Below are 25385 nucleotides of genomic sequence, written 5' to 3' on the forward strand. Positions count from 1 at the left end.
CTAAAAAGTCACATGGGTGAAACTGTTAGTTTATTGAGTCTGTAACGGTGAGGTGCAACATAAGTTTAGTTCCTCATACGAGCGCTTTCATTTACACCTAACCGTGAAAACGCATTATACCTGTAGTGAGATCACTAGCCAGAGCTCTCATCTCCGCGCCAAAAGAGTCTTAAACGTGTACTGAGGTAATTCTATACTATTTTACTCTTAAAGAAAAATAAATAGTGTTTTGGGAACACTCAGGTGAAATGAATAGCCTACTACTAAAAGGGACAGATCACTCAAAAATGAAAATTGTCATCATTTACTCGCCCTTCATTTGTTTTTAAACTAATTTGAGTTTTTTGTTCTGTTAATTACAAACTAAGATCTATTAAAGAATGTTGGAAACCTGTAACCATTGACTTTCTCTGCCGAATAAACAAATAGGCCAGGCTAGTATGGAAATCAGTGGTTACAGGTTACCAAAAAGACAGGCTATTTTGTTCTACACTCCTTTGTGGTTGGCATCATGTTGAAATCAACAAAAAAACAACAATTTACTGAGTTCCTTTTAAATATACATTTGCGTGAAATTAATATGGGCTGGTTTTTAACTCAATATCGCAATATATTATATACAATCACTGGCCACTTTATTAGGTACACCTTACTAGTACCGGGTTGGACCCTCTTTTGCCTTCGGAACTGTCTCCATATTGACATGATAGCATCACTCTGTTACTGCAGTTTTTCAGCTGCACATCCATAATGTGAATCTCCCGTTGCCCCACATTACAAAGGTGCTCTATTGGATTGAGATATGGTGTCTGTGGAGGCCATTTGAGTACAGTGAACTCTTTGTCATGTTCAAGAAACCAGTCTGAGATGATTTACGCTTTTTGACATGGTGCGTTATCGTGTTGGAAGTAGGCATCAGAAGATGGGTTCACTGTGGTCATAAAGGGATGGACATGGTCAGCAATAATACTTAGGTGGGCAGTGGTGTTGACACGATGCTTGACTTGTACTAATGAGCCCAATTTATGCCAAGAAAATATCCCCCACACCATTATACCACCATAACCTGCCTGAAGCGTTGATAAAAGGCAGGATGGATCCATGCTTTAATGTTATTGATTCCAAATTCTGAACCAACCATCCGAATGTTGCAGCAGAAATGGAGATTCATCAGACCAGGCAACGTTTCTCCAATCTTCTGTTGTCCAGTTTTGGCCTGTGTGAATTGTAGCCTCAGTTTCCTGTTCTTAGCTGACAGGAGTGGCACCCGGTGTGGTTTTCTGCTGCTGTAGCCCATCTGCCTCAAGGTTGGACATGTTGTGCGTTCAGAGATGCTTGTCTGCAGACCTCGGTTGTAACGAGTGCTTAATTGAGATACTGTTGCCTTTCTATCAGCTCCAACCAGTCTGGCCAATCTCCTCTGGCATCAAGGCATTTGTGCGCACAGAACTGCCGCTCACTAGATATTTGATCTTTTTAAGACCATTCTCTGTAAAAAGATGATTGTGAAAATCCCAGTAGATCAGCAGTTTCTGAAACACTTAGACCAGCCTGTCTGGCACCAACAACTATGCCACATTCAAAGTCACTTAAATAACCTTTCTTCCCCATTCTGATGCTCGGTTTGAACTGCAGTAGATCGTCTTGACCATGTCTACATGCGTAAATGCATTGAGTTGAAATGTGATTGGCTGATTGGAAATTTGCTTTAATGAGCAGTTGGACTGGTGTACCTAATAAAGTGGCCGTTGAGCGTAGCATGAACATGTAATATGCATCTGGATGACATCACCACTTCACAGAGATCATAGAGGTATCATAAAAAGCACTTCAAAACAAATCTTTTAAAGCTTGCATTTTACTCTTCTAATGTACTGATACTTTTATGATGCATATGTGTACAGCATGCACTGACGATGGCGAATATTAATTTGCATGGAGTGTTTTACAGTAATAAGAATTTTTGCACAATGACTTATTTCAAATCATTAAATGACACCCCTACAGGTGAATTGGTAGTGTATGTGTGTGAATGAGTGTATATGGATGTTTCCCAGTACTGGGTTGAAGGATTTCTGCTGCGTAAAAACATATGCTGGATAAGTTGGCAGTTCATTCCACTGTGGCGACCCCTTATAAATAAATAGTCTAAGCGCAAAAGAAAATAAATGAATTAATAAATGACCCCCCAATTGCACAAAGACTTTAGTCAGCGTTATGTCTTGATTGTGTCCCATATGTCCATTGATTATATGCCTTTGTGCTTTTCTTGTCCGGTAGGAATGAAAAACAAACTCGTGATGGAGTCTGATATGAAGAAGAAGAAGAGGGAGAAAGTCACATGTTGCCGAGAGGATAGAAATAGCTGCAGTCTCTGTCAAAACAGTTTAGTGCTTTTCTGTTCATATGGGAGTAAACAGACCTCGTATGCACTCATGACGAGGGTGTGTGAGGACAGCAGTGAGAACAGCTGCACACAGGGAACTGCTATCTTGGTAAACAAGCCACAACGTACTCTCTGATTAGGCAAAGTCAAACCGTTTATGCGTTACATCTCATCATGAAGGAGATGTTCTTGAGTGTTTCATGTTAAAATTGGAGCTCATGAAATGTGCATTTGTCATAGTGTCTATAAATAGCTAGCCTGCCAGATGAGAGCAGATAATCGATTGCTATTAGCACATCTGCTTGGGACGCAGGGTTATCTGAGTGAAATGAAACTATTGGTCCATTTTTTTTTTTTTGATTATGTGTAATAAATTTAGGCAACGGGCTGCATGGTGGCGCAGCGGGTAGCAAGTTAACCTCACAGCAAGAAGGTCACTGGTTCGAGCCCCGGCTGGGTCAGTTAGCATTTCTGTGTGGAGTTTGCATGTTCTCTCCGTGTTGGCATGGGTTACCTCCGGGTGCTCCGGTTTCCCCCACAGTTCAAAGAAGTGTGGTACATGTGAATTGGGTAAGTTTAATTGTCCGTAGTGTGTGTGTGTGAGTGTGTGGATGTTTCCCAGTGATAGGTTGTAGTTGAAAGGGCCATCCACTGTGTAAAACATATGCTGGATAAGTTGGCGGTTCATTCCGCTGTGGTGACCCCAGATAAATAAAGGGACTAAGCCGAAAAGAAAATGAATGTATGAATAAAATGTAGGCAACACGGTGGCTCAGTGGTTAGCTTTATTACCTCACAGCAAGAAGGTCGCTGGTTCGAGTCCCCAGCTGGGTCAGTTAGCATTTCTGTGTGGAGTTTGCATGTTGACTCCATGTTGGCGTGGGTTTCCTCTGGTTGTTCTGGTTTCCCCCACAGTCCAAAGACATGTGCCATAGGTGAATTGAATAAACTAAATTGTCCGAAGTGTGTGAATGAGAGTGTATGGATGTTTCCCAGTACTGGGTTACAGCTGGAAGGGCATCCACTGCGTAAAACATATGCTGGATAAGTTGGCGGTTAATTCCTCTGTGGTGACCCCTTAGGGCCTAAGTCAAAGGAAAATGAATAAATGAATGAATGAAATAAATTTAGAAAAATCACAATATATTAAAAGCTAAAATTAATAACAGTCACTGAATTAAACGAACTGAGATAAAATTATAATTAGTAAAAAAATAGTACTTTTCTGAATTAAAAAAGCACTCATTTTGTGGTGGAAAATCTGATCTAGATGCTATGAGAAGTACTTGTAAATTGCACGTTTAGACCCAAACAGAAGAAACTAATTCTTAATTTGCAAAAAATAAAATACAAATCTAAACTAGGCATGTTTAACTACAGCGCTCAGCATACATGAGTTCACCCCATTTTGAAAATGAATATTTTTATCCATTTCTCAGTGAATATAGGTAATATATATCGGTGCATTTGAACAAAACTGATTTATTAAACAGATATATTTATTAAAATAGTATTTAAGCCACCAAACATCATTAGAAATAGAAAGACTACATTTAAATTCATGCGAAATATTGGAAAAAAATCAATACAAACTACAAAAATTCAACAAAATTTTATGTATTTAAAAAAAAACTTAATTTTTGCTTTTTTAAAAAGTTTATTTAATATTTTCCCCTAACATACTACTAATATTTGTACCGTTATTGTAAGTTATTTTGTTAGATTAGTACCAGATTTAGCTTCAGTACTGATTAAACTACTGTATATGCACAAATCTAATATTGTTAAGCTTCCTATCTATAGAAAATATTAATTTAAATAAGAGATTCGTGAGAGGTGAACTCATATATGCTAAGCACTGTATACATGATCTTTAATATAAAGAAGTTTGTCTGAATTCTTTATATATATATATGTATATATATATATATATATATATATATATATATATATATATATATATATATATATATATATATATATAAAATTTCTTTCAATTTCCGATTACTTTGTCATTTTTTTTGTTTGCAGAGCTAATAGGAGAGGTGGAGGCATCGCTGCCCTGTTTAAAGATGTGTATGAGTGTAAACAAGTGTCATTTGGTGACTATCTGTCTTTTGAATATCTGAGTATAGCACTAAAAGGTGCTCCACGCATCTTACTAATCATTATCTACAGACCTCCAAAATATTCTCCAGCTTTTATTGAGGATTTTACAGAGCTGTTATCAATAGTAACCTCTGAATTTGATTATTTTAGTATTGCTGGGGATTTTAATATTCACATTGATAATCCAGAAATCAATGCTGTAAAAGAACTGATGACTGTTTTTAACACTTTTGATCTGACTCAGCATGTTCAAGGACCCACACACAATCGTGGACACACTCTTGATCTACTTATAACTAAGGGTTTACACATTTCATCAACTGTTGTTAAGGATGTGGCACTATCTGATCATTTCTGTATCTTTTTTGATATATTGATCACTCCAGCTATTAAAGACAGATCTGTCTCTGTCAGAAAGAGATGCATAAATGAGAACACTAGTGAGCAGTTTATGAAGGCCATATCACTAGCATCAAGTATATCTGCAGATTCTGTTGATTCTCTCCTTGATTTGTTCAATTCTAAAATTGAGAATGTCATAAATGACATCGCTCCTGTTAAAGTCAAGAAGATGACTGGCAGGCAAAAGGGATCTTGGACAAGGTCACCGAGAGTACAAATGATGAAAAGACAGTGCAGAAAAGCTGAGCGTATGTGGAGAAAAACGAAACTAGTAGTCCATTATAATATCTATAAAGACAGTCTTCATGCCTTTAATATGGAACTAAACACTGCTAGACAGACTTTCTTTTCAAGCCTTATAAACAGCAACTTAAATAATGCTCGTACACTCTTTGCAACGATAGAGAGACTCACAAACCCCCCCAGTCAGATTCCCAGTGAGCTCCTCTCTGAAAGCAAATGTAATAAGTTTGCTCATTTCTTCACTGATAAGATTAATAATATCAGAAAGGCAATCAGCTCATCCAATCAGCCAAGTTGTGTCGATATCAAACAAGCTCAACCACAACTTAAGAAATCAGACACTATGTCTGATTTCATGGCAATTAACAGCAAAATCTTAGAAGAGACTGTGCAAGTTATGAAAACATCAACCTGCAGTCTTGACACGCTCCCCACATCATTCTTCAAAACGGTGTTTACCTGTTTAGAAATGGATCTTCTAAAAGTGGTAAATGCTTCACTTCTCTCAGGGATTTTTCCAACCTCACTTAAAACTGCAGTTGTTAAACCCCTCTTGAAGAAGAGCAACCTGGATAACACCCTATTGAGCAATTACAGGCCAATCTCAAATCTCCCTTTCATTGGCAAAATCATTGAAAAAGTTGTTTTTAACCAGGTCAACAAGTTCTTAAACTTCAGGGGGTGTTTAGACAATTTTCAATCGGGGTTCAGAGCACATCACAGTACAGAGAGCGCTCTTATAAAGATAATCAATGATATACGCCTAAATACAGATTCAGGTAAAATAACAGTGCTGGTATTGTTGGATCTCAGTGCTGCATTTGACACTGTCGATCACAGCATACTTCTGGATAGGCTGGAAAACTGGGTCGGGCTATCTGGCACGGTCCTCAAATGGTTTAGATCTTACCTAGAAGGTAGAGGTTACCATGTCAGTATAGGTGACCATAGGTCGAGGTGGACACCCATGACGTGTGGAGTCCCACAAGGCTCGATTCTGGCACCTCTCCTGTTCAACCTTTACATGCTCCCTCTAAGCCAAATAATGAGAAAGAACCAAATCTCCTACCACAGCTATGCTGATGACACTCAGATCTACCTAGCCTTACAGCCTAATGACTACAGCCCCATTGACACCCTCTGCCAATGCATTGATGAAATGAGCAATTGGATGTGCCAAAACTTTCTTCAGTTAAACAAAGAGAAAACTGAAATTATTGTGTTTGGAAACAAAGATGAGGTTCTCAAGGTAAATGCGTACCTTGGCACTAAAGGTCAAACGACAAAAAATAAGGTCAAGAATCTTGGTGTGACTCTGGAGTCAGATCTGAGTTTCAACAGTCATGTCAAAGCAGTCAGTAAATCAGCATACTATCATCTCAAAAACATAGCAAGAATCAGATGCTTTGTTTCTAGTGAAGATTTAGAAAAACTTGTTCATGCTTTTATCAGCAGCAGGGTGGATTACTGTAATGGACTCCTCACTGGCCTTCCTAAAAAGACAGTCAGACAGTTGCAGCTCATCCAGAACGCTGCAGCCAGAATTCTAACCAGAACCAGAAAATCAGAGCACATCACACCTGTCCTCAGGTCTTTACACTGGCTGCCAGTTACATTCAGAATAGATTTTAAAGTATTATTACTGGTCTATAAATCACTAAATGGCCTAGGACCTAAATACATCACAGATATGCTCACTGAATACAAACCTAACAGATCACTCAGATCTTTAGGATCATATAAACTAGAAGTTCCAAGAGTTCAGTCAAAGCAGGGTGAATCGGCTTTTAGCCACTATGCCCCTCGCTGCTGGAATCAGCTTCCAGAAATGATCAGATGTGCTCCAACATTAGGCACATTCAAATCAAGACTGAAAACACATCTGTTTAGCTGTGCCTTTACTGAATGAGCACTGTGCTGCGTCCGACAGATTGCACTATCATGTTTTTCTCTTCTTCTTCATTCTTTTATATCACATTTTACCTGTTTTTATGTTTTGTTTTGTTTTTATGCATTTTTATTATTTGTTTTTATTTTTATTTTACTTGTTTCTTTTATTCTTGTTTATGTAAAGCACTTTGAATTGCCATTGTGTATGAAATGTGCTACATAAATAAACTTGCCTTGCCTTGCCTTTTTCCAGCTTCATTTGTTCATTCATCTATTTATAATTTAACGGTTAAAATAAGTAATATAAATAAATAATTATAAATTAGTATTAAGTTATTATTAATGTTATTGAAGGTTTTGTATAGTAATTTATTTCTTGCAAAATGTCTTCAAGATATACAAGGCTAAAAACTTTTATTTTGTCGCTGTGGAATTTTGTGACATGACGATTGTTGTGTTAAATCAATTGATTATTAGAAGTTAAAGAGTTAATAGTAGCTATAATACTATGTAGCTGGCAATATTTTCCCTGAAAGACAGAATCAAACTGAAGTATATATCTATATGAAGAGTTTAGATGCAAAAACCTCTAAATGTCACCTAAAATTTTCCACTAAAATTAGGATTTTCATCAGGCTCTTGTGTGTATGTTCAGTAATATCACTTTTATGGCGAAGAGTAAGTCCTTTTCCTGGTTTTAAAAGTGAAATATCTCAACATAAACAAAGAAGGCTGTGATAAATGTTTTTGAGGGAAATCTCAGATGGCATTTAGAGGTTTTTGCATCTGAACTCTTCATATATTTTTTGTTTTATTTAAGTTGCATTTTGATTCAGTATTTTTGTTCTAGCAATTATTTTAATAGCACAAAAGTTAATTGTTACTTGTGCAAACACTAAACTTTGCTCTGGTCGACACTGGATGCTTTGTTACCGCTGATAAACTACAATCACTAAAACTAAATATATAACAAGCTAAATAGAAATGTGTTGACAAAAAAATTAAACTAACAAAACCATTAATCAAGCAAACTAAACTGAAGTTTTAGTGGCCTCACAGCAAGAAGGTCGCTGGTTCAAGTCCTGAATGAACCAGTTGGCATATCTGTCTGGAGTTTGCATGTTCTCCCTGGGTTGGCGTGGTTTTCCTCTGGGTGCTCCGATTTGCCCCACAGTCCAGAGACATGCACTATAGGTGAATAAAATTAATAGGCTTGTAAATTTTCTGTAGTGTATGAATGTGAGTGTATGGGTGCTTCCCAGTACTGGGTTGTGGCTAGAAGGGCATCCATTGCGTAAAACATATGCTGGAATAGTTGGCGGTTCATTCCCCTGTGGTGCCCCCTGATATATAAAGGACTAAGCCAAATTAAATGAATGAATGAATGGAAAAATGTCACTATAATAACCTTGTTGGGACACTTAAGATACATTGAATGGCTGAAACCTCAGAGTTATCGGCTTCATTCGGTCCTTTAAAGAGGTTTTAATTACATCAATCAACAAACAAGCTTACAGGTTCAATTTAAAATGTTAACATTCACTTCAAAACACTTCTGAAAATATGGTCTCTATTCTTCGGGAGTTAAAAATGTTACACTAGTGTCATATTTAGTACTCCAAGCACAGGGATCAAAGACACGGGGACATGGTGGTGTATGAAAATACATTTTGTGGATATTTGCTTGCTTTTGACAGTTTTTAGGTAAAGGAGAGATTTTTTTTGTTATCTTACATCTCTTGCGTTTATCATATCAAGTCAATAGAAAGGAAAGTTGGGATGTGGGGTTGGAGCGTGACAGGCCAGATCGAATCTATACCGCTGTGAGAATTTGCACAAACAATTTCCACAAAAAGTCTAACAAATATAATCCAAAGCATTGATTGAAAGCAATGCACAAATCCATAGTGACCTATTTGTTTTTTTTTATATATCTGATTAATACAATATCAGTTATATCAAAATGAGTTCAATAATTAGACAATTTGGCAATTCCTTTTTTCTTTTACTTTGTCCTAATTGAACTCCGCTATTCTGGGGTTACATACTGGATAAACAAACACTACCTGACAAAAGTCTCGTCGTCGATCGTAGTTGTAAGAGGAACAAATAATAACTTGACTTCTAGTTGATCGTTTGGAAAAGTGGCAGAAGGTTGATTTTCTGGTTAATCATCTGTTGAGCTGCATCCCAATCATCACAAATACTGCAGAAGACCTACTGAAACCAGCATGAACCCAAGATTCTTAGAAATCAGTCAAGTTTGGTGAAGGAAAAATCATGGTTTGGGGTTACATTTAGTATGTATACCACTAACTGCACTCAAAAAAAAAAAATACTAATATTTTCCTTCTTAGACTTTACAGACCTGAATCTTGTCTACAGCACTTATTCATTGTTGCTCTAATAGTTGTGTAAATTGCTTCCTTGTCCTCATTTGTAAGTCGCTTTGGATAAAAGCGTCTGCTAAATGACTAAATGTAATGTAAATGTAAGTATGTGGGCGTGTGAGAGATCTGCAGATACCACAGGCAACATCAACAGCCTGAGGTATCAAGCAGGCTCGTTCAGAGACTGTCCAAGGGGGGGGGGGGGGGGGGGGGGGACGACTGTTGCGCGCGTACTGAAAAGGGGGTGGGATGTTGTTGTTGTTGTTGCGCGCGTTCTGATCAGCGGTGTTGTCACACGCGTAATGTAAAGCAGTGGGGGGGATGGGGGCATACTCAAAAGCGGTGTTGTCGCGCGCTTACTGAAGGGCGGTAGGGGGAGGGGGGGTGTCGCGGGGGCACTTTTGATCATTTTAGAAGGGCACTTTCTATCCAAGACTAAAAAGGGCATGTGCACGGCACAGGTTGAGCCCTATGTGTGCACGTGCCTGGTATCAAGACATTTGTGCTGCCCATTACATTACAAACCACAGGAGAGGGGAAATTCTTCAGCAGGATTGCGCTCCTCCTCATACTCCAGCCTCCACATCAAAGCTCCTGAAAGCTATTAAGGTCAAGGTGCATCAGGATTGGCCAGCCCAGTCAGCAGATATAAACATTATTGAGCATGTCTGGGGTAAGATGAAGGTGGAGGCATTGAAGATGAATCCAAAGAATCCTGATGAACTCTGGGAGTCCTGCAGGAACGCTTTCTTTGCCATTCCAGATGACTTTAATAATCAGTGATTTAAGTCATTGCAGAGATGTATGGATGCAGTCCTCCAAGATTATGGGAGTCATACACGATATTCATTCATGACTTTATATTCTATACTGCACATTATTTCTGTTAATTGAAAACACTTTTGTCTAAGCAAAGTCAGACCTTACTGTCCTAATTAAATAATGAAAAATCAAGGCATGATCATATTTTATTTTGGTAAAATAAGCGTAATCAGTGGCCTTTACCTTTCATATAAGCCACTTCTGATACCAAATGATCAACTAGAAGTACTTGTTGTTCCTAAAACTTGAATAGTCGACAAGACTTTTGTCAAGTAGTGTATATTTGCTGATATACAGCTGAATGAAAAACAGAATCTACCAGACACAGAGTGAGAACAGACATTAAAAGAAGGAATACACTTGAAGCAAATGGTGAACAGAAGTCAATCCAGGGGTGAATCGGTTATTCTGGATGCATTATTCCTCTTCCCTGAATCTCCTGGTTTCAAGGAAGCATAGGTCAAACGTGAGACTAGGTCATGATGTTTCTGTTAAAGTCATATGACAGTCTTCTCTTAGCATTTGCAGCTAACTGTTGGTTGGATGATGGGAGATTGGGAGAAAACCTGGCGGTGGACTTCAGTCGAACCGTCACGCATTCCTGAAGCAGAAAAGGAGGATGGTGTGGTTTAAATGTTGAAAACATACACTTAGCTGTATTAAAATAAAACAATCTGTGTGCAAACATAATATTTGATGCTGTTTTGATACCAAGGAAATTCTTCAGAATAGTTTAATGCAGCGGTTTCACGTTTCATTATACTTACAGAACTGGATTGTTCCAAATGCAGTGACTGAAGGAGAAGCTTACAAGACAGAGACTCCGCCCTCTTATATTTCACACCAATCATCCGGTCCAGATCCTGCAGGCCATCAAGTAAGCTCTGTTCCCTTTGAGCCAAAGCAAAATGATTAACTTGGAACTTAATAGCATGTAACAAGAAAAACAGATACTTTTATTGAATGTGAAATCACCAGAGAAACATTGGTTTTACACTTTTGGTCAATTCAAGAGGATAAAAACCGGAATTTCATGCAAAACAATAAGGTCTTTGTGTTGTGATGAAATGCGGATGTATCTTGTGTTGCCACAAGGTGGCAGTAGAAACGTAATTTATGTCAGGGATTTGTCAACATTTCCTGTAGCCTCCACAGTACTGAACATTCAGTTTTTGTCCCTTTTAAAGGGATAGACCACTCAAAAATGTAAATTTACTCACAAAACTGATTCATTTGATTTACTAAAATGTTTTGAGGGTTGAATTTAAACAAACATTAAATTTAGTAATGTTCAACTTTAAATTCAGCCCATAAAATTGTTTGCAACCATTTGCCTTAATAATTGTCAGTAAATACAGAGCATCATTTATTTCAGTGTATTAACTTTGCCTCAAATGGTTCTAAATCTTTATGAATTTCCTTTTTCTGTTAAACACGAAGATGTTTTGAAGAATGTCGGAAATCTGTAACTATTGACTTCCATAGTAGGAAAAACAAATACTGTGGAAGTCAATGGTTACAGGTTTCATTCCAACATAAACATAATAATTAATTTCTGTGTTCAACAGAAATAAGAAACTCAAACAGGTTTGTGAAAGTTGAGTAAATGATGACCCAGTTTTCAATTTTGGTTGACCCAAAACTGAAAACCCATGTTTTTTTTTTTGCTTAAAGGTGAAGACCCCACTCAGGGTTCGTACTGCACAATTGCTCTTACATTATGGCCCATGTATTAACACTAAATGTTTTATTTAATTAATGTTTTTATTTGTTTGCTGTTTTTAATTGTATTTTTCTTTCTTTTTTTCTGTTAAACACTAAAAGAAGATATTTTGAAGAATGTTGGAAACCTGTAACTATTGACTTCTAAAGTAGGAAAAACAAATACTATGTAAGTCAATAGTTACAGGTCTTCAACATTTTTCAAAATATCTTGTTTTGTGCTTAACAAAAAATAATCTTTTAAAGATTCCAAACAAATAAATGATGACAGAATTAAATTTTAGGGTGAACTATGCCTTTAAGAATTAAAATTAAAATTCTGTCATCATTTACTTGTTTTCAACTTTTAAAGAGTTTATTTTTGTTGTTAAACACAAATTAAGATGTTTTGAAGAATGTTGGAAACCTGTAACCATTGACTTCCATAGAATGAAAAACAAACACTGTGGAAGTCAATGGTTACAGGTTTCCAACATAAACAAAATAATACATTTTGTGTTCAACAGAAATAAGAATCTCAAACAGGCTTGTAAAAGTTGAGTAAACGATGACCCAGTTTTCAGTTTAGGGGGAACTATTGGGTAATTTTTATGTTCATAAAAAATGTTGTAATCGTGGTGTAAAAATTGAAAGGATATATCACCCTAAACTGAACATTTTTTTCATTTTTCACGCTTGTCAGATTTTTACCAGATGTCATATTGGACATACAAGATTAGCTGTGAATAATGCAACATACCTGCGCTCTCCTGTATTGCTGTTTTCAGCTGGTCCTTGCAGAAGTTGCTTTAGTGTGGGAATGTATCCAGGATCTTCACAGGGGGATTCTTCTGAGGGAAAGGCCTCTAGAAACACATTTGACTACACACACACACAAACGCACATGCAAGCAAATAAAAGTCATTAGGGAATTGACAGTGATGAGGGCAGTGAGTGGGTCAATAACTATCACATGGCTTTATTTAGGTCAACTTTTTAGTCTAATAAGGACTGCTTAACGGGATAGGATACCCAAAACTGAAAATTTAGATTCAGTCACTTGTCATAATAAACCTGTCGAAAACTGCTAAAACCATTTACTTCCATAGTATTTGTTTTTCTTACTATTGAAGTCAATGGTTACAGGTTTGTCACATTTTCAACTGTTTGTTTAACAGGATAAAGAAACGTATAATGGGTAAATACTGAATACAGTTTTATTTTGGGGTGAACTATACCTTTAATTGTGTTACCAATTTCCATCTCATATCGTATCTCAGCTAGGGATTTAAATACAGTATCTTCGAGGATATTTCAACCTTAAATGAAAATGACATTATTGTTTATTTTCCCATATGTGTTTTTTTTTTAACCTTTACAAGTTAATTTCTTCTGTTGAACACAAAAGAAGATATTTTAAAGAATGCTGGGACCCATCAACTTCTTGAGTGAGGAAAAAATGTCTATAGAAGTTAATGGGTGCCAGATACCAGCATTTTTCAAAGTATCTTTTTTTGTCTAACAGCAGAAATAGTGATGGTTGAGTGAAAATTTTCATTTTTCGGTGAACTATCCCTTTAAATGTGCAACTGATTTCCTTCTCATGACATATGTTTACTTTTCAGATAGGGTTTTTAATGTATTATTTTCTGTGTCTGTAAAGACCTAGAAAAACCTCAAATGGAAATAACCTTATGTTGTTTTAAACTTTCCTGAGTTTTTTCAGTTGAACACAAAAGAAGATATTTTGAAGAATGTTGGCATCCATCAAATTCCATAGCAGGAAAAAAATCATATGGAAATCAATGGGTGCAAGCATTTTCCAAAATTTTGTGAGTGAATGATGGCATGGTTTTCATTTTTGAGTGAACTATCCCATTAACTGGGTGACCAATTTCCTTCTCATATCATATCTTTACATCTCATCTTGGATTTAAATACAGTATCTTCAAGTATAGTTCACCCTAAAATGAAAATCCCCTCATTGTTTATTCACCCTCACATGCTTTTAAACATTTACATTTTTTCTTCTGTTAAACACAAAAGAAGACATTTTGAAGAATGCTGAAACCATCGACTTCCATAGTATTGTTTTTTCTATGGAAGTCAATGGTTACAGGTTTGTAACATTTTCAACTGTTTGTTTAACAGAATGAAGAAACTCATAATGGGTTGAAACCACTTGAGGGCTGAGAAAATACTGAGTACAGTTTCATTTTGTGAACTATCCCTTTAACTGTGTTACCAATTTTCATATCATATCTCAGCTAGGATTTAAATACAGTATCTTCACGTATAGTTTACCCTAAAATGAAAATCACCTCATTGTTTATTCTCTCTTGTGTGGTTTTAAACATTTAGTTGTTTTTCTTCTGTTGAACACAAAAGAAGATATTTTGAAGAATGCTGGCACCCACCAACCTCTATAGTAGGAAAAAGAGTACTATGGAGCTTAATGGTTGCCAGAAACCAGCTTTTTTTAAAATATCTTACTTGTGCTCAACAGCAGAAATGGTTGGGTAAAATATTTCATTTTTGGGCGAACCTTCTCTTTGAAATTCTTGTCATTAATCTATAAGAATAGTTATTATAACCACTTTACCACATTATGAAGAGGAGAGAGGGAAAGTTTTGGGTTTTCGGTAGAAGGCCACCACTGTTCACCAGGCACTATCTTCTGCTCAGCAGTCTCCTGGCTGAAGGCCACCCATGTGCTCTCTGACTGCTGGCATGACTGAACCACCGTCCAATCAGATGCCCAGGATGCAGGTTCATTTGCTTCAGCAGAACTGGTGTGTTGTTCTAGGAGAAGATAAAGACTCATGTAAGTCTAAAATATCTAAATCTCTTTAAAAGTTGGAAGATGTTCTGCTTTCTGTGGTCAAAAGGTTTCACAAACTGTAGTACCAAATGCTAAGTGCAATAACCGACAAGTGTTGAACCATACTTCAGTTGTCTGATTTTGTATACTCTGTAAACTAAATGTCTATTGAGTTTTATAGACATTTGTAGAAATGAATAACATGGGCTCTTTGTAAAACATCCACATACGTATTTTTTGCTACCCCAAAAGCACATCTGTACATACTAATCTCTGCAGTTTCCAGCTGGATTGAAGTAAGTAAATAAATAAGTAAGTAATGTTATGTTATGTATATAGTGCATTTATCATGTATGGCCATAGACCCAAAGCATGAGGAGCGGGGGGGGGTTGGGGGGGGGGGGTGGATGGGTGTGTCTCTCCACACCACCACCAGTGTGCTGCATCCACTTGGATGATGCGACAGCAGCCATGGGATAACAGCGCCAGTGCGCTCTTCACACACACCAGCTATAGGTTTAGTGGAGAGACAGTGTTAGAGTTAATTCGGTTTATGAGGATGAATGGGAGGCCATGATGGGTAAGCAGACATCCCAAGTCATCTGGAAGTTCCGGGAGACCGGAATGCCCGCAAACGAGTGATAATCTCCCGAACATTGTGCGTCTCCCGCCCGGCCCTCAAATAAGTCGTGCACCTTTCTCACCCCTCACCGGATCCCTCCTCGCTCTCAGACACTCTTCACATTCATCTAGCACCCCCTCAAATGTTTCACGTAACAGAACTCCCACAAAAATACACATTACCGCAACATCTAGTCCGGGAATGACTATTCTCAACTTGGGATGTCTGGGTAAGGGCTGATGAAGGGAGTTTGGCCAGGACACCAAGGTAACACCACTACTCTTTACAAGAAGTGCCAACAATATTCTCGTTTGTTTTCTTTTTTTAAAGAATTTATGTAGTCATGCACACGATTTGACAGCTAATATGACGATGATTTGACGCTTCACAAAAGTCGCAGATATACCTTTACTGATATCAAAATGCTTTTTTGATGCAAAATTAGTTTGAACCGCCAGTTATTAAGAAACTTGAATAAGCCTATGTAACGGATCTACTTTCACTCAATGACATTGAGACGACACCAAGAGCTGCATTCCTTCACTTTATATAGTCCTGGAGAAGACAATTAAACACAATTATGTTGTCTTCTGCCTGCACTGCACATCCGACCCCCTCATCAATACACAGCAGCATTGTGAGGGTGGGAGGGGAAAAAAAACAACTACGGCAACACAAGAGGTACAAAAAGGGGCGGTGTGCAGGTTAAACACTGCCACGGTAAATAAATGAAAATGACTCCAAAATCATTCTTAAAATGATAAAATATGAAATAAAATATTTAAATAAATAAAAACTCACAAAATAATTTGAAAAATGTTATAATTTTAACAGAGTGCAATTGTAACTCTGTTACACCTACTAAAGAAAATCCGCTCTGAAAGAGGAAATAAATGTGGAAAGTGATTGCGTATCGCATCTAACAAAACATTTACTACAAATTTGATGTCGTTTTGCTCAAATGGATAATTGAACATTAATGTCATTATGCTGTTGTGACGTCAGCCAGTCATTGCATTGCTGATCATTGTTTCGAGAATCGATAGATCAGTCCCTCTCAACACACGCAGCGATCTCAGATCAGTTTAATCTGATTCGCAAACTTGTTTGAAGAACCAAATTAGTCAGAGATCAGTTAACAAGATTAAAAAAAATCCAGGATCTGTCAAATCATCTTAGATCATTTAAGCAAGATACGAAGAACAGAGACCCCTGGTCAAGTTTAAGTTGTTGTTTACTTTAGGGTAGTAAGTTAAAAGGGAACTTATGATTTTGTACCCATTCCCCAAAATATAATTTCCACATGCTGCAACACAACAAACAATCACACACTGCACATTTCACTTTGAATGTGTCAGAAGCAACAGAATATAATTTAGCAGAAATATTGCCTTGGCCATGTTTTTCCCAATAAGCCTGGAATGGAAAGGCATGTTAAATTGATTCCAGAAATAACTTATTTGTCGTTTATAAGATTCACTTGGGTGACCTTATTTCGGAACTAAAAACTACAGAAAGTAGGTCAAACCTTGTTTACGCAGACTACCTGCTTTTCACCTTTTTACAGAACAGGATTAATCCTGTGGATTGAGATCACACAGTGACTGCCAGAAATGTAATGATATTATTAAAGGGGAAAGCCTTTGCTTTTGATTGAAAATTATCAGCAGAATACAGCGGATGAATAAATAATGCAGAGTTTGTCCTTATTTTGTGATCAAGCCATTGCTTTTAGACACGCTGGTTGGCCTCCCCTCTGCTCCCAGTGGCCTTGTGTTTGCATGTCTTTTTAATGCTGCCTCCTGCCTTAGGCTGGTACACAGCAACAGGGGGAGTGAGAGGTTGGGGGGATAGGAATTCCAAGTAGTGCTTTAAATAATTAATATCTTCACATGAGGTCGGGAAAGCGAGGGGGTCTGCAGGAATCCAGGTCAATCTAAACAGACTATTTAGTACTGGGACGGCATGTGTATCTGGCCACTGACACCCAAACAAAGACAGGATCCTGCTCCCAAAGAGAACTTACTGTGCCTTCCTTTAATTGGGCTTCTATATATCACATTTTCCTGTTGTGATTATTATCAAGATACTCACCTAAACTGCAAAAAAAGGTTAGTTTAACAGGTTTAATAACCAACGAATACTCAGTATGCTGCTTTGTTTTGTATAGATGTTCAGAGTAAATAAAAGTTTTGAACAAATGACATTGAAAGGAAAGGATGATTAAGCACAATAGGTAACACCCCATTCACAGGGGGCTTCAGCGACAACGCTTGACTGAAGGCGTGTCTGAAGTTGGGGCTGAAGTGATCGTCATGGAAGCGTCGGCCAATGAAATACAGTCAGCATTAGACCACTATCTGAGCTGGTGTATTTGCATACAGCGATCTAATTGGCTGACGCTTCCGTCGGCGCTTGAAAAGTTGAGCTAGTCCCAACTTCTGCAGCGAGCAACGCCTCTGAAGCGGTGTTGAAAGGATCCACAATGCAGTTCGGCAACGCCTGACATCACCCATTCAAAGTGAATGGGAAGCGTTGACGCTGACGCCCCGGGCGTAACACTTTAACAAAAAGTCTCATCATTAAAATGAACATTGAGAAACATTATACTTATATTAAAGTTAATAAAGTAAAATACAACAGAATTTTATGAGTTATAACTCAATTTATTAAAAGAATTATGACTTTTGATTTTAAGGTGTTAATAGATATTAACTAATGAATTCACGTCACTTGAGATTAATAAATGCTTTTGTAGTTGCCATTACATAGACTGACTTCACGCGGCCGCCATTTTCAAAAGCGAAGTCGAGGCTGCGGTGGGAAGAAAGCCGGAAGTATCATTGGGAGTTACATAGGAATGTTGTGTAGCTGGCTATATCTTATCAGCGAAGAGAAAGTGGCACAAATTTATCATTTCTCCGCCTTCCGGGTGACCCGGAGGTCCGTTCTTAATGAATGGTGAATGTAAAAAGGGACATTAGAGCTCATTTTCAGCTAAGTTAAGGGAAATGGCACTAGTTAGCTAACATTTTCTTTCCCAAACACACGTTTTAGATGCCATTCATCAAACTCGAGTTAATAAACTGATTCTTTCACTATATTAGGCTTGTCACGATACTGAATTAAAAGTAAAACGGCAATTTCTCATCTTCCACTCCCTTTAGAAGTCAGTTGTGTCGCACCATGGCACATTGGCTATTTACATGGTGGACTCTGTAAGTGGAAAAACTGAACGCTTCACTAGCTTTTAACAGTTAAACAGAGCATCTGCAGCAAGAGGATAAAGAATGAGCCTCCTCCATTCAGCCTCTTTACTTTCGTGGATAAGGAAACGGTGTTGTACGCACTCCATTGAAGGCATTTATTAGCCTACATATTTAATTTCGTTTGTTAAGCACAAAGATTTGTTTTAAAACTATTTCTAAATACAGTTCTCATCATGCGTGCCATAAAAATGCTGATTGGTTCACAGAAAGAACCTTATAGAGCTCAACTTTGCAGATGAAACCTTTTTTTTGTTTTTATATAAAAGTGTTCAAATGTAAACAACTTATACAAAAACATCACATAACATAAATAAGTTGTCATTTAATAAGAATATGTGAAAACTCAATTTTGACAAAAATGTCAGAGAACCTGATAATTCTAAGGTGACCATATGCCTACTTCTAATGTGGCAATGTGATGTACTTTCAAGACTGTTGTGTACTTACCACAGTTGTCATCTTCTCCTGGAGCCAACTGTTGGACCTGCTTGGACTCGTCCGTCCACAGTTGCTCCGCACCCGCCTGCATGAACGCCCCGAACTCATCCTCCTCGCCCACATCCAGAGATCCCTCGTCAGCGGCCACCGTGTCCCCGTGGTCAACTCTCACCGGCTCTGTTAGCAACTCTGAGTTCAGCACAAGCAGCACGTCTCCACCTCCAGCCCCCTCCTCGCCTGTGCCTAATGCTGGGACGGCTGTTGCTATGGCTGCAGTGGTGGTTGGGGCAGGATTAGGCTGGGAGTGAATGGTGGTTACAGTTACATTAGCCGCTGGTGCGGTAAAACCTCGTGAAGAGGATTTGTCAGACTGCTGAACTTCAAGTTGCTCCGTGATTAATTGCTGAGGCGAGCACACTGACGGCCTCCTCTTCTTCTCTGTAGTGCTACATTCAACACCCACCGCTGTGCAGCGGCCCTCGGGCACGGCTGTAGCCTTTGTGTCTGGAGTGTCATCGCTCAGTGCTGTGAGCTCGGTCGTCTCCACCGAATGTAGATTCTCACGCTCTAGCAGGCGCTCATCTGGCCTGGATTCTTGATCCTTCTGAACAGCGATTTCAGAGGGAGGATGATCTACGCTGGGCTCAGTGTTTGTTGTGGAGAGTTTTGTATGTGAAGTACTCTCAAGTGCTACAGATGATCCTAGGTTTGGCACGTCATCAAGTGAGTTGTTAATGTTATGGCGATCATCGGGACTAATCTCCTGCGCATCACCATTGGCACGATTTGAGTCTGTTTTGAATTCATTATTAAATTGATAATCACTCATCCCAGGTTCAACCTGCTCATCTAGTTTGGCACATGCTTCTGCAGAAGAGTTTTCAGGTGCAACAGGTCGACCCTCTTCAGCTTTAACTGCATCATTGAGGTCTTTCTGATTTGCACTGGTTGCTTCTTGACATTGTGTGATGGTGTTATCTGGTGTGTCTGAAATCTCTGCACTTTTTTGATCACCATGTTCCAGCTCAATGCACTGATTACTAATCTCCCCACTGCCGTGAGCTGCTGTTCTTTTCTCCACTGAGCCTGTTGCTTTACTGCACTTCCTCCATTTTCTTATAGCCCTCGGCTTGGCCTTGAACATCCCGCCTTCATCCGTCCCATCCTGGCTCGCTCTCGGTCCCCTAGAGGAACGTCTAAGCTCCTCCTTCGGCCCTTCGAGGATGACAGTGTGAGTCCTTGGACTGACAAGTCTCGTCCCTGCCCCTCGGTTTCCTACAGCACAGATATAGCTGCCTCGTCCCTGGGCTTTGAGAAAAAGGCAGCGAGTCTGAGTCTGTCTGCCTCCCGCTTCTGTGCCTTTCAAAGTGGCCACAGTCACAAGTGCACCAAGTCCGCCTTGCCGTACCCCTGGAGCTCTCGTTGCATTACTTGTGCTTTCCAATGCGTGCCCATAACCACTGCTGACCGGAGCCGACCAGCTTCTCTGCCCCACCCTGTTTTCATGGGGCTGTTGGCATGTGCCCTGTGCCCGTGGTCCAATATTAGCCTTTCTCCTGGCTTTAGAGTAGCCGCCACTCACAGCCCATGCTCTCAGGCCTTTAATCAGGGGAATGGCTCCAAACTCAAGGGCACTGGTGAATGAAACATTGGTTCTTCGGCACTCATTCAGTAGATCCCTGTGGGTCATGTCCAAGCAGTTATTGTTGTTGTTCTGCTGCAGCATTCTTCTCGGGGGATTAATATCGGAGGCTGTGATGGGTAAAAACAGCATTCGGGATCTGTTACAGCACAGCTTTATCATTCAGCCACAGAATGCAGACAGAATTTGTATAAAATAGGTGTAATGTCTGGTGATTAAAGATAAGTAGAGATTAAGTGTCCGATTAAACATTACAGTTCAAGTTAAATCGTCATTAAATGAATAAGGAAGAATTGAGAAACGTTTGGAATTCATAGGATTTCATTGCACATGCGAAGTCATCAACGCCAATCGAGAACATACAGTGCGCAGCGTACGGGTACACGCCTCACAAATCTATCTTTTAAATTCATATTTTTAATAGGATATATTATAACTATATATGTGTGCATATACATTAGATTAGACAGTCCTGAAGCCAAATCTGGAGCTTATCTAACAAAATAACTTACGATAACGGTCTAAAAACTAGTACGACCACATTTATATGTTATAGGAAAAAGTTAAATAGAAATTTAAAAACTAGGAAAAATCAAGAGAAGCAAAACATTTTTAAATTACACTATAAATAAATAAATAAATAAATAAATATATATATATATATATATATATATATATATATATATATATATATATATATATATATATATATATATACATACATACACACACACACACACACACACACACGCACACACACACACACACACACAGTTGAAGTCAGAATTATTAGCCCCCCTGAATTATTAGCGCCCCTGCTTATTTTTTCCCCCAATTTCTTTTCTGTTTTGGGAAGTGCCACAGGATTTTTAATGACCACAGAGATTCAGGACCTCGATTTAACCGAAAATCGGTTAATAAATTACTTATCCGAAAGATGGTGCTCACTGACAGCATAGTGTCCTATCTATTCCAAACTCTTCCCCGGAGAATCATCAGTCTACAATGATCACTTATTGGCTCCTGTAGCAGAAGACGGGGCTTCATTCGCCATATTGATCGTTACACTTTTCCTCATTTAAAACTACACAAGGGACAAGTGTGTGTTCAAAACTCTGATATTTCCAATTGTTCCAAAGACTATAGAAGTGAAGAGACAGGATTAAAATTATGTTCATTTGCGTTCCAAAGATGAACTGTTTGGAATGGCAAGAGGACATGATATACTGTATTGAAATACAGTTGAAGTCAGAATTATTAGCCCCCCTAAATTATTAGCTCCCCTGTTAATTTTTTCCCCCAATTTCTGTTTAATGGAGAGCAGATTTTTTTCAGCACATTTCTAAGCATAATAGTTTTAAAAACTTATTTCTAATAACTCATTTATTTTATCTTTTCCATGATGACAGTAAATAATGTTTTATTAGATATTTTTCAAGACACTTCTACACAGATTAAAGTGACATTTAAAGGCTTAACTGGGTTAATTAGGTGAACTAGGCAAGTTAGGTTAATTAGTCAAGTTATTGTATAATGATGGTTTGTTCTGTAGATTATCTAAAAAAAAAATTTGCTTAAAGGGCTAATAATTTTGTCCCAAAAATGTTTTTAAAAAAATTAATAACTGCTTTTATTCAAGCCGAAATAAAACAAATAAGACTTTCTCCAGAAGAAAACATATTATCAGACATACTGTGAAAATTTCATTGCTCTGTTAAAAAATTGTTTGGGAAATATTTAAAAAAGAAAATAAAAATCTAAAGGGGGCTAATAATTCTGACTTCAACTGTATATATTATATATATATATATATATATATATATATATGAAATATGTAACAAACTGTTTCTGTATTGCTTCAATTTGACAGTATTGGTTATGGTTATAGCAAATAATTTCGACTAGATGCATCAATCTTACTTAATATCAATTGCTATTAATGCATTATTAAAGAGCAAAAGTTGCTTTTACTAAAATGATTTTTTATTAACTTGTAATGATTAATTAATTAATTAATTAGTTAATAATTAATGCTGTAAAATATATAGCTCATTATGCATCTATGGTAAATAGTGGATTAATAAATTAACTAATGGTATGGTATGTACACATACACTACCAGGTACTGTCAGTCACATGATCCTTCAGAAATCACTCTAATATTAATTATTATTATTATTATTATTAATGATAGTAATAAGAAAATAATGGAGTACTAATTTCATTTAAAACTACAAACAATAAGAAAGCAGTTATTTAAAATTTTATTAAATATTTAACAGTTACATTTTTTTTACATTTAATAAATGCCGCCTTGATGAACAGATAAGTTTTCTTAAAATAAAAACCATGAAGAAAGAAAAACTGATCCTAAACTATTGATGTATATTTTTTTTTATTACACACACACACACACACACACACACACACACACACACGTTTATTTTTTCCCCAATTTCTGTTTAACGGAGAGATTTTTTCAGCACATTTCTAAAAATAATAGTTTTAATAACTCATCTCTAATGACTACTAGATATTTTTCAAGACACTTCTATACAGCTTAAAGTGACATTTAAAGGCTCAACTCGGTTAATTAGGTTAACTAGGCAGGATAGGGTAATTAGGCAAGTTATTGTATAATGATGGTCAAAAAAAAAAAAAAAAGCTTAAAGGGGCTAATAATTTTGTCCCTAAAATAGATCAAAAAAAAATCAAAAACTGATTTTATTCAAGCCGAAAAAAAACAAATTAGACTTTCTCCAGAAGAAAAAATCTTATTAGACATACTTTGAAAATGTCCTAGCTTTGTTAAACATCATTTAGGAAATACTTGAAATAATTTAAATAAAAATAAAGGAGGGCTATAATTCAACTGTATATACAGTTGAAGTCAGAATTATTAGCCCCTTTGATTTTTTTGTCTTTCTAATATTTCCCAAATGATGTTTAACAGAGCAAGGACATTTTCACAGTATGTCTGATAATATTTTTTCAGGGGGGCTAATAATCCTAACTTCAACTCTGTGTGTGTGTGTGTATATATATATATATATATATATATATATATAGTATATTTTATTTTTAGTTATTGCAGCTATAATTAAATGATATTGTCATGTCATAAAATATCCATTTAATTTAATAAAATAATTTTTATATTTTATTTTGTAACAGTTTAATTTAAAATGTTTAGTACACATCTACACAAATTCTTTGTTTAAAATGGATTATATTCAATATTAGAACAATTATTACTTTAAGCAATCATACATTGTATACGATATAATCTATATTTCCCTCAGATTTTGTTCGCCTGTCACAAACTATGTCATGATGATCATACAGAGGATGCTGTATTACGTAGTCTACACACACACAATACGTGATCGCATCACTTGCACCAAATCGGGGGAGTCTATCATTAACTAACACTTGCCCACACAGATGAATCCTTACATGAAGCATCCTCGAGGAGGGGGAATTATCCGCATCGCTCCTTTTCGCGTTTTAATACCAGATTATACCCCTACATTTTAAATAACAAATACCCGGGGTCTGTCTTTCTTTGTGCCCGCTTACCTTTACAGTGTGCCAGTCATTTTCCTCGTGCCGAAAGCGATGTCACGAATCACACAATTCCAGCTGTCGTACGTTGTGAAGATGCTTCTGGGCTGAAGGATTTTGCCTTTAACCTTCATGAGGATTTTAGACTGCGCGGAAATTAAGATATCCATTACACCGCTACGTTTAAGGCAGCATATCCGAATACAGACCTACGAATTTTAGTGAAGCCTATTAAATCCCATGTTCATCCTGTGTGCTGAACGTCACGCTACACCTCCGTGTCTCCCCATAGCGCAGGCTGCTTTTACTGGCGATGCAACGCAGATCCTCCGCAATCCCGCGCGTGCGCTCAGCTGACCAATAGCGCGCACGCTGCCGGTGCGTCCACGTTTACGCACGAGCACGACACGCACACGCGCCAACATTACCTCATTATAGCATCTTCATTTACATCTTCAGTCAGTTCTGGTGGGTACAGTAGGTCACCTTGTGTCTTCACCCTTTTGAATCCCTTGTGCACCGTCTCTTTTGGTAGACTTCTTTCTTTTACGCGCGTAATGGCAACTTAAAATGAAAGTTTTGAAACGAGACGTCCCGTTTTGTTGTCTGCTTCCAATTGACAGACTTTGTGGTGAGGTTTTAAGTCACTTTTTGAGAGGAAAATGTCAAAATTTAGGTGAACATGTTTATTTTCATTCATTTATCCATTCATTCATTTTCATTTCAGCTCAGTCCCTTTATTAATCAGGGGTCACCACAGCGGAATGAACTGCCAACTAATCCAGCATATGTTTTACGCAGTGGATGCCCTTCCAGCCGCAACTCAACATTGGGAAACACCCAGGAGCACAACTACACATTTACTGAGGGGTATGCAGGTTCCACCACCACCACCACCGCCAATCCAACTAGGCTATGTTATAACAACAAAGTGATAGTGCTAAAATTTTGCATCAATATATTAAAGATATTTTTTCCTCGTCAACATGATTCAGACAAATACATTCACAATTCTGAACACAACTGAAATAATATGAAGTAGTAAAAGTATAATTACACTAAGCCTGTTAAATCACAAAGAATTAC

General features: G+C 37.6%; 1 protein-coding gene and 2 long non-coding RNA genes across 6 annotated transcripts; 2 read left to right on the forward strand and 1 right to left on the reverse strand.

Annotated features, from left to right (window-relative positions):
- The first annotated feature begins 27 nt into the window (after nt 1-27).
- On the forward strand, nt 28-3695 carry LOC147832934 (uncharacterized). Its single transcript, XR_015515419.1, has 3 exons — nt 28-185; nt 2281-2495; nt 2766-3695. It is a non-coding gene; the product is annotated as an uncharacterized LOC147832934 (long non-coding RNA).
- Nucleotides 3696-8499: 4804 nt separating this feature from the next.
- Nucleotides 8500-24608, reverse strand: si:ch211-14c7.2. Of its 4 annotated transcripts, XR_015515297.1 has the most exons (7): nt 24315-24608; nt 19103-20845; nt 14546-14745; nt 12704-12825; nt 11010-11133; nt 10472-10843; nt 8500-9154 (listed from the first exon to the last, which is right to left on the reverse strand). XR_015515297.1 is itself a non-coding variant. In XM_087293548.1 (6 exons), the coding sequence occupies exons 2-6, from the start codon at nt 20817-20819 to the stop codon at nt 10715-10717; spliced, it is 2292 nt and encodes a 763-aa protein (XP_087149674.1). In that variant the 5' UTR covers nt 20820-20845; nt 24315-24608; the 3' UTR covers nt 8500-10714. The 4 variants fall into 4 exon arrangements, 1 of the variants encoding a protein (XP_087149674.1); XM_087293548.1 differs by having other exon boundaries at nt 8500-10843; XR_015515298.1 differs by lacking the exons at nt 8500-9154; nt 10472-10843; nt 11010-11133 and adding exons at nt 11890-12041; nt 12234-12480 and having other exon boundaries at nt 12655-12825.
- LOC141378679 (uncharacterized) lies at nt 11890-15866 on the forward strand. The gene is made up of 3 exons (XR_015515426.1): nt 11890-12051; nt 12236-12519; nt 12679-15866. It is a non-coding gene; the product is annotated as an uncharacterized LOC141378679 (long non-coding RNA).
- Nucleotides 24609-25385: the final 777 nt, after the last annotated feature.

The sequence above is a fragment of the Danio rerio genome, chromosome 18 (assembly GCF_052040795.2).
Source record: "Danio rerio strain M-AB ecotype USA chromosome 18, GRCz13ab, whole genome shotgun sequence".
NCBI classification, from domain to species: Eukaryota; Metazoa; Chordata; class Actinopteri; order Cypriniformes; family Danionidae; genus Danio; species Danio rerio.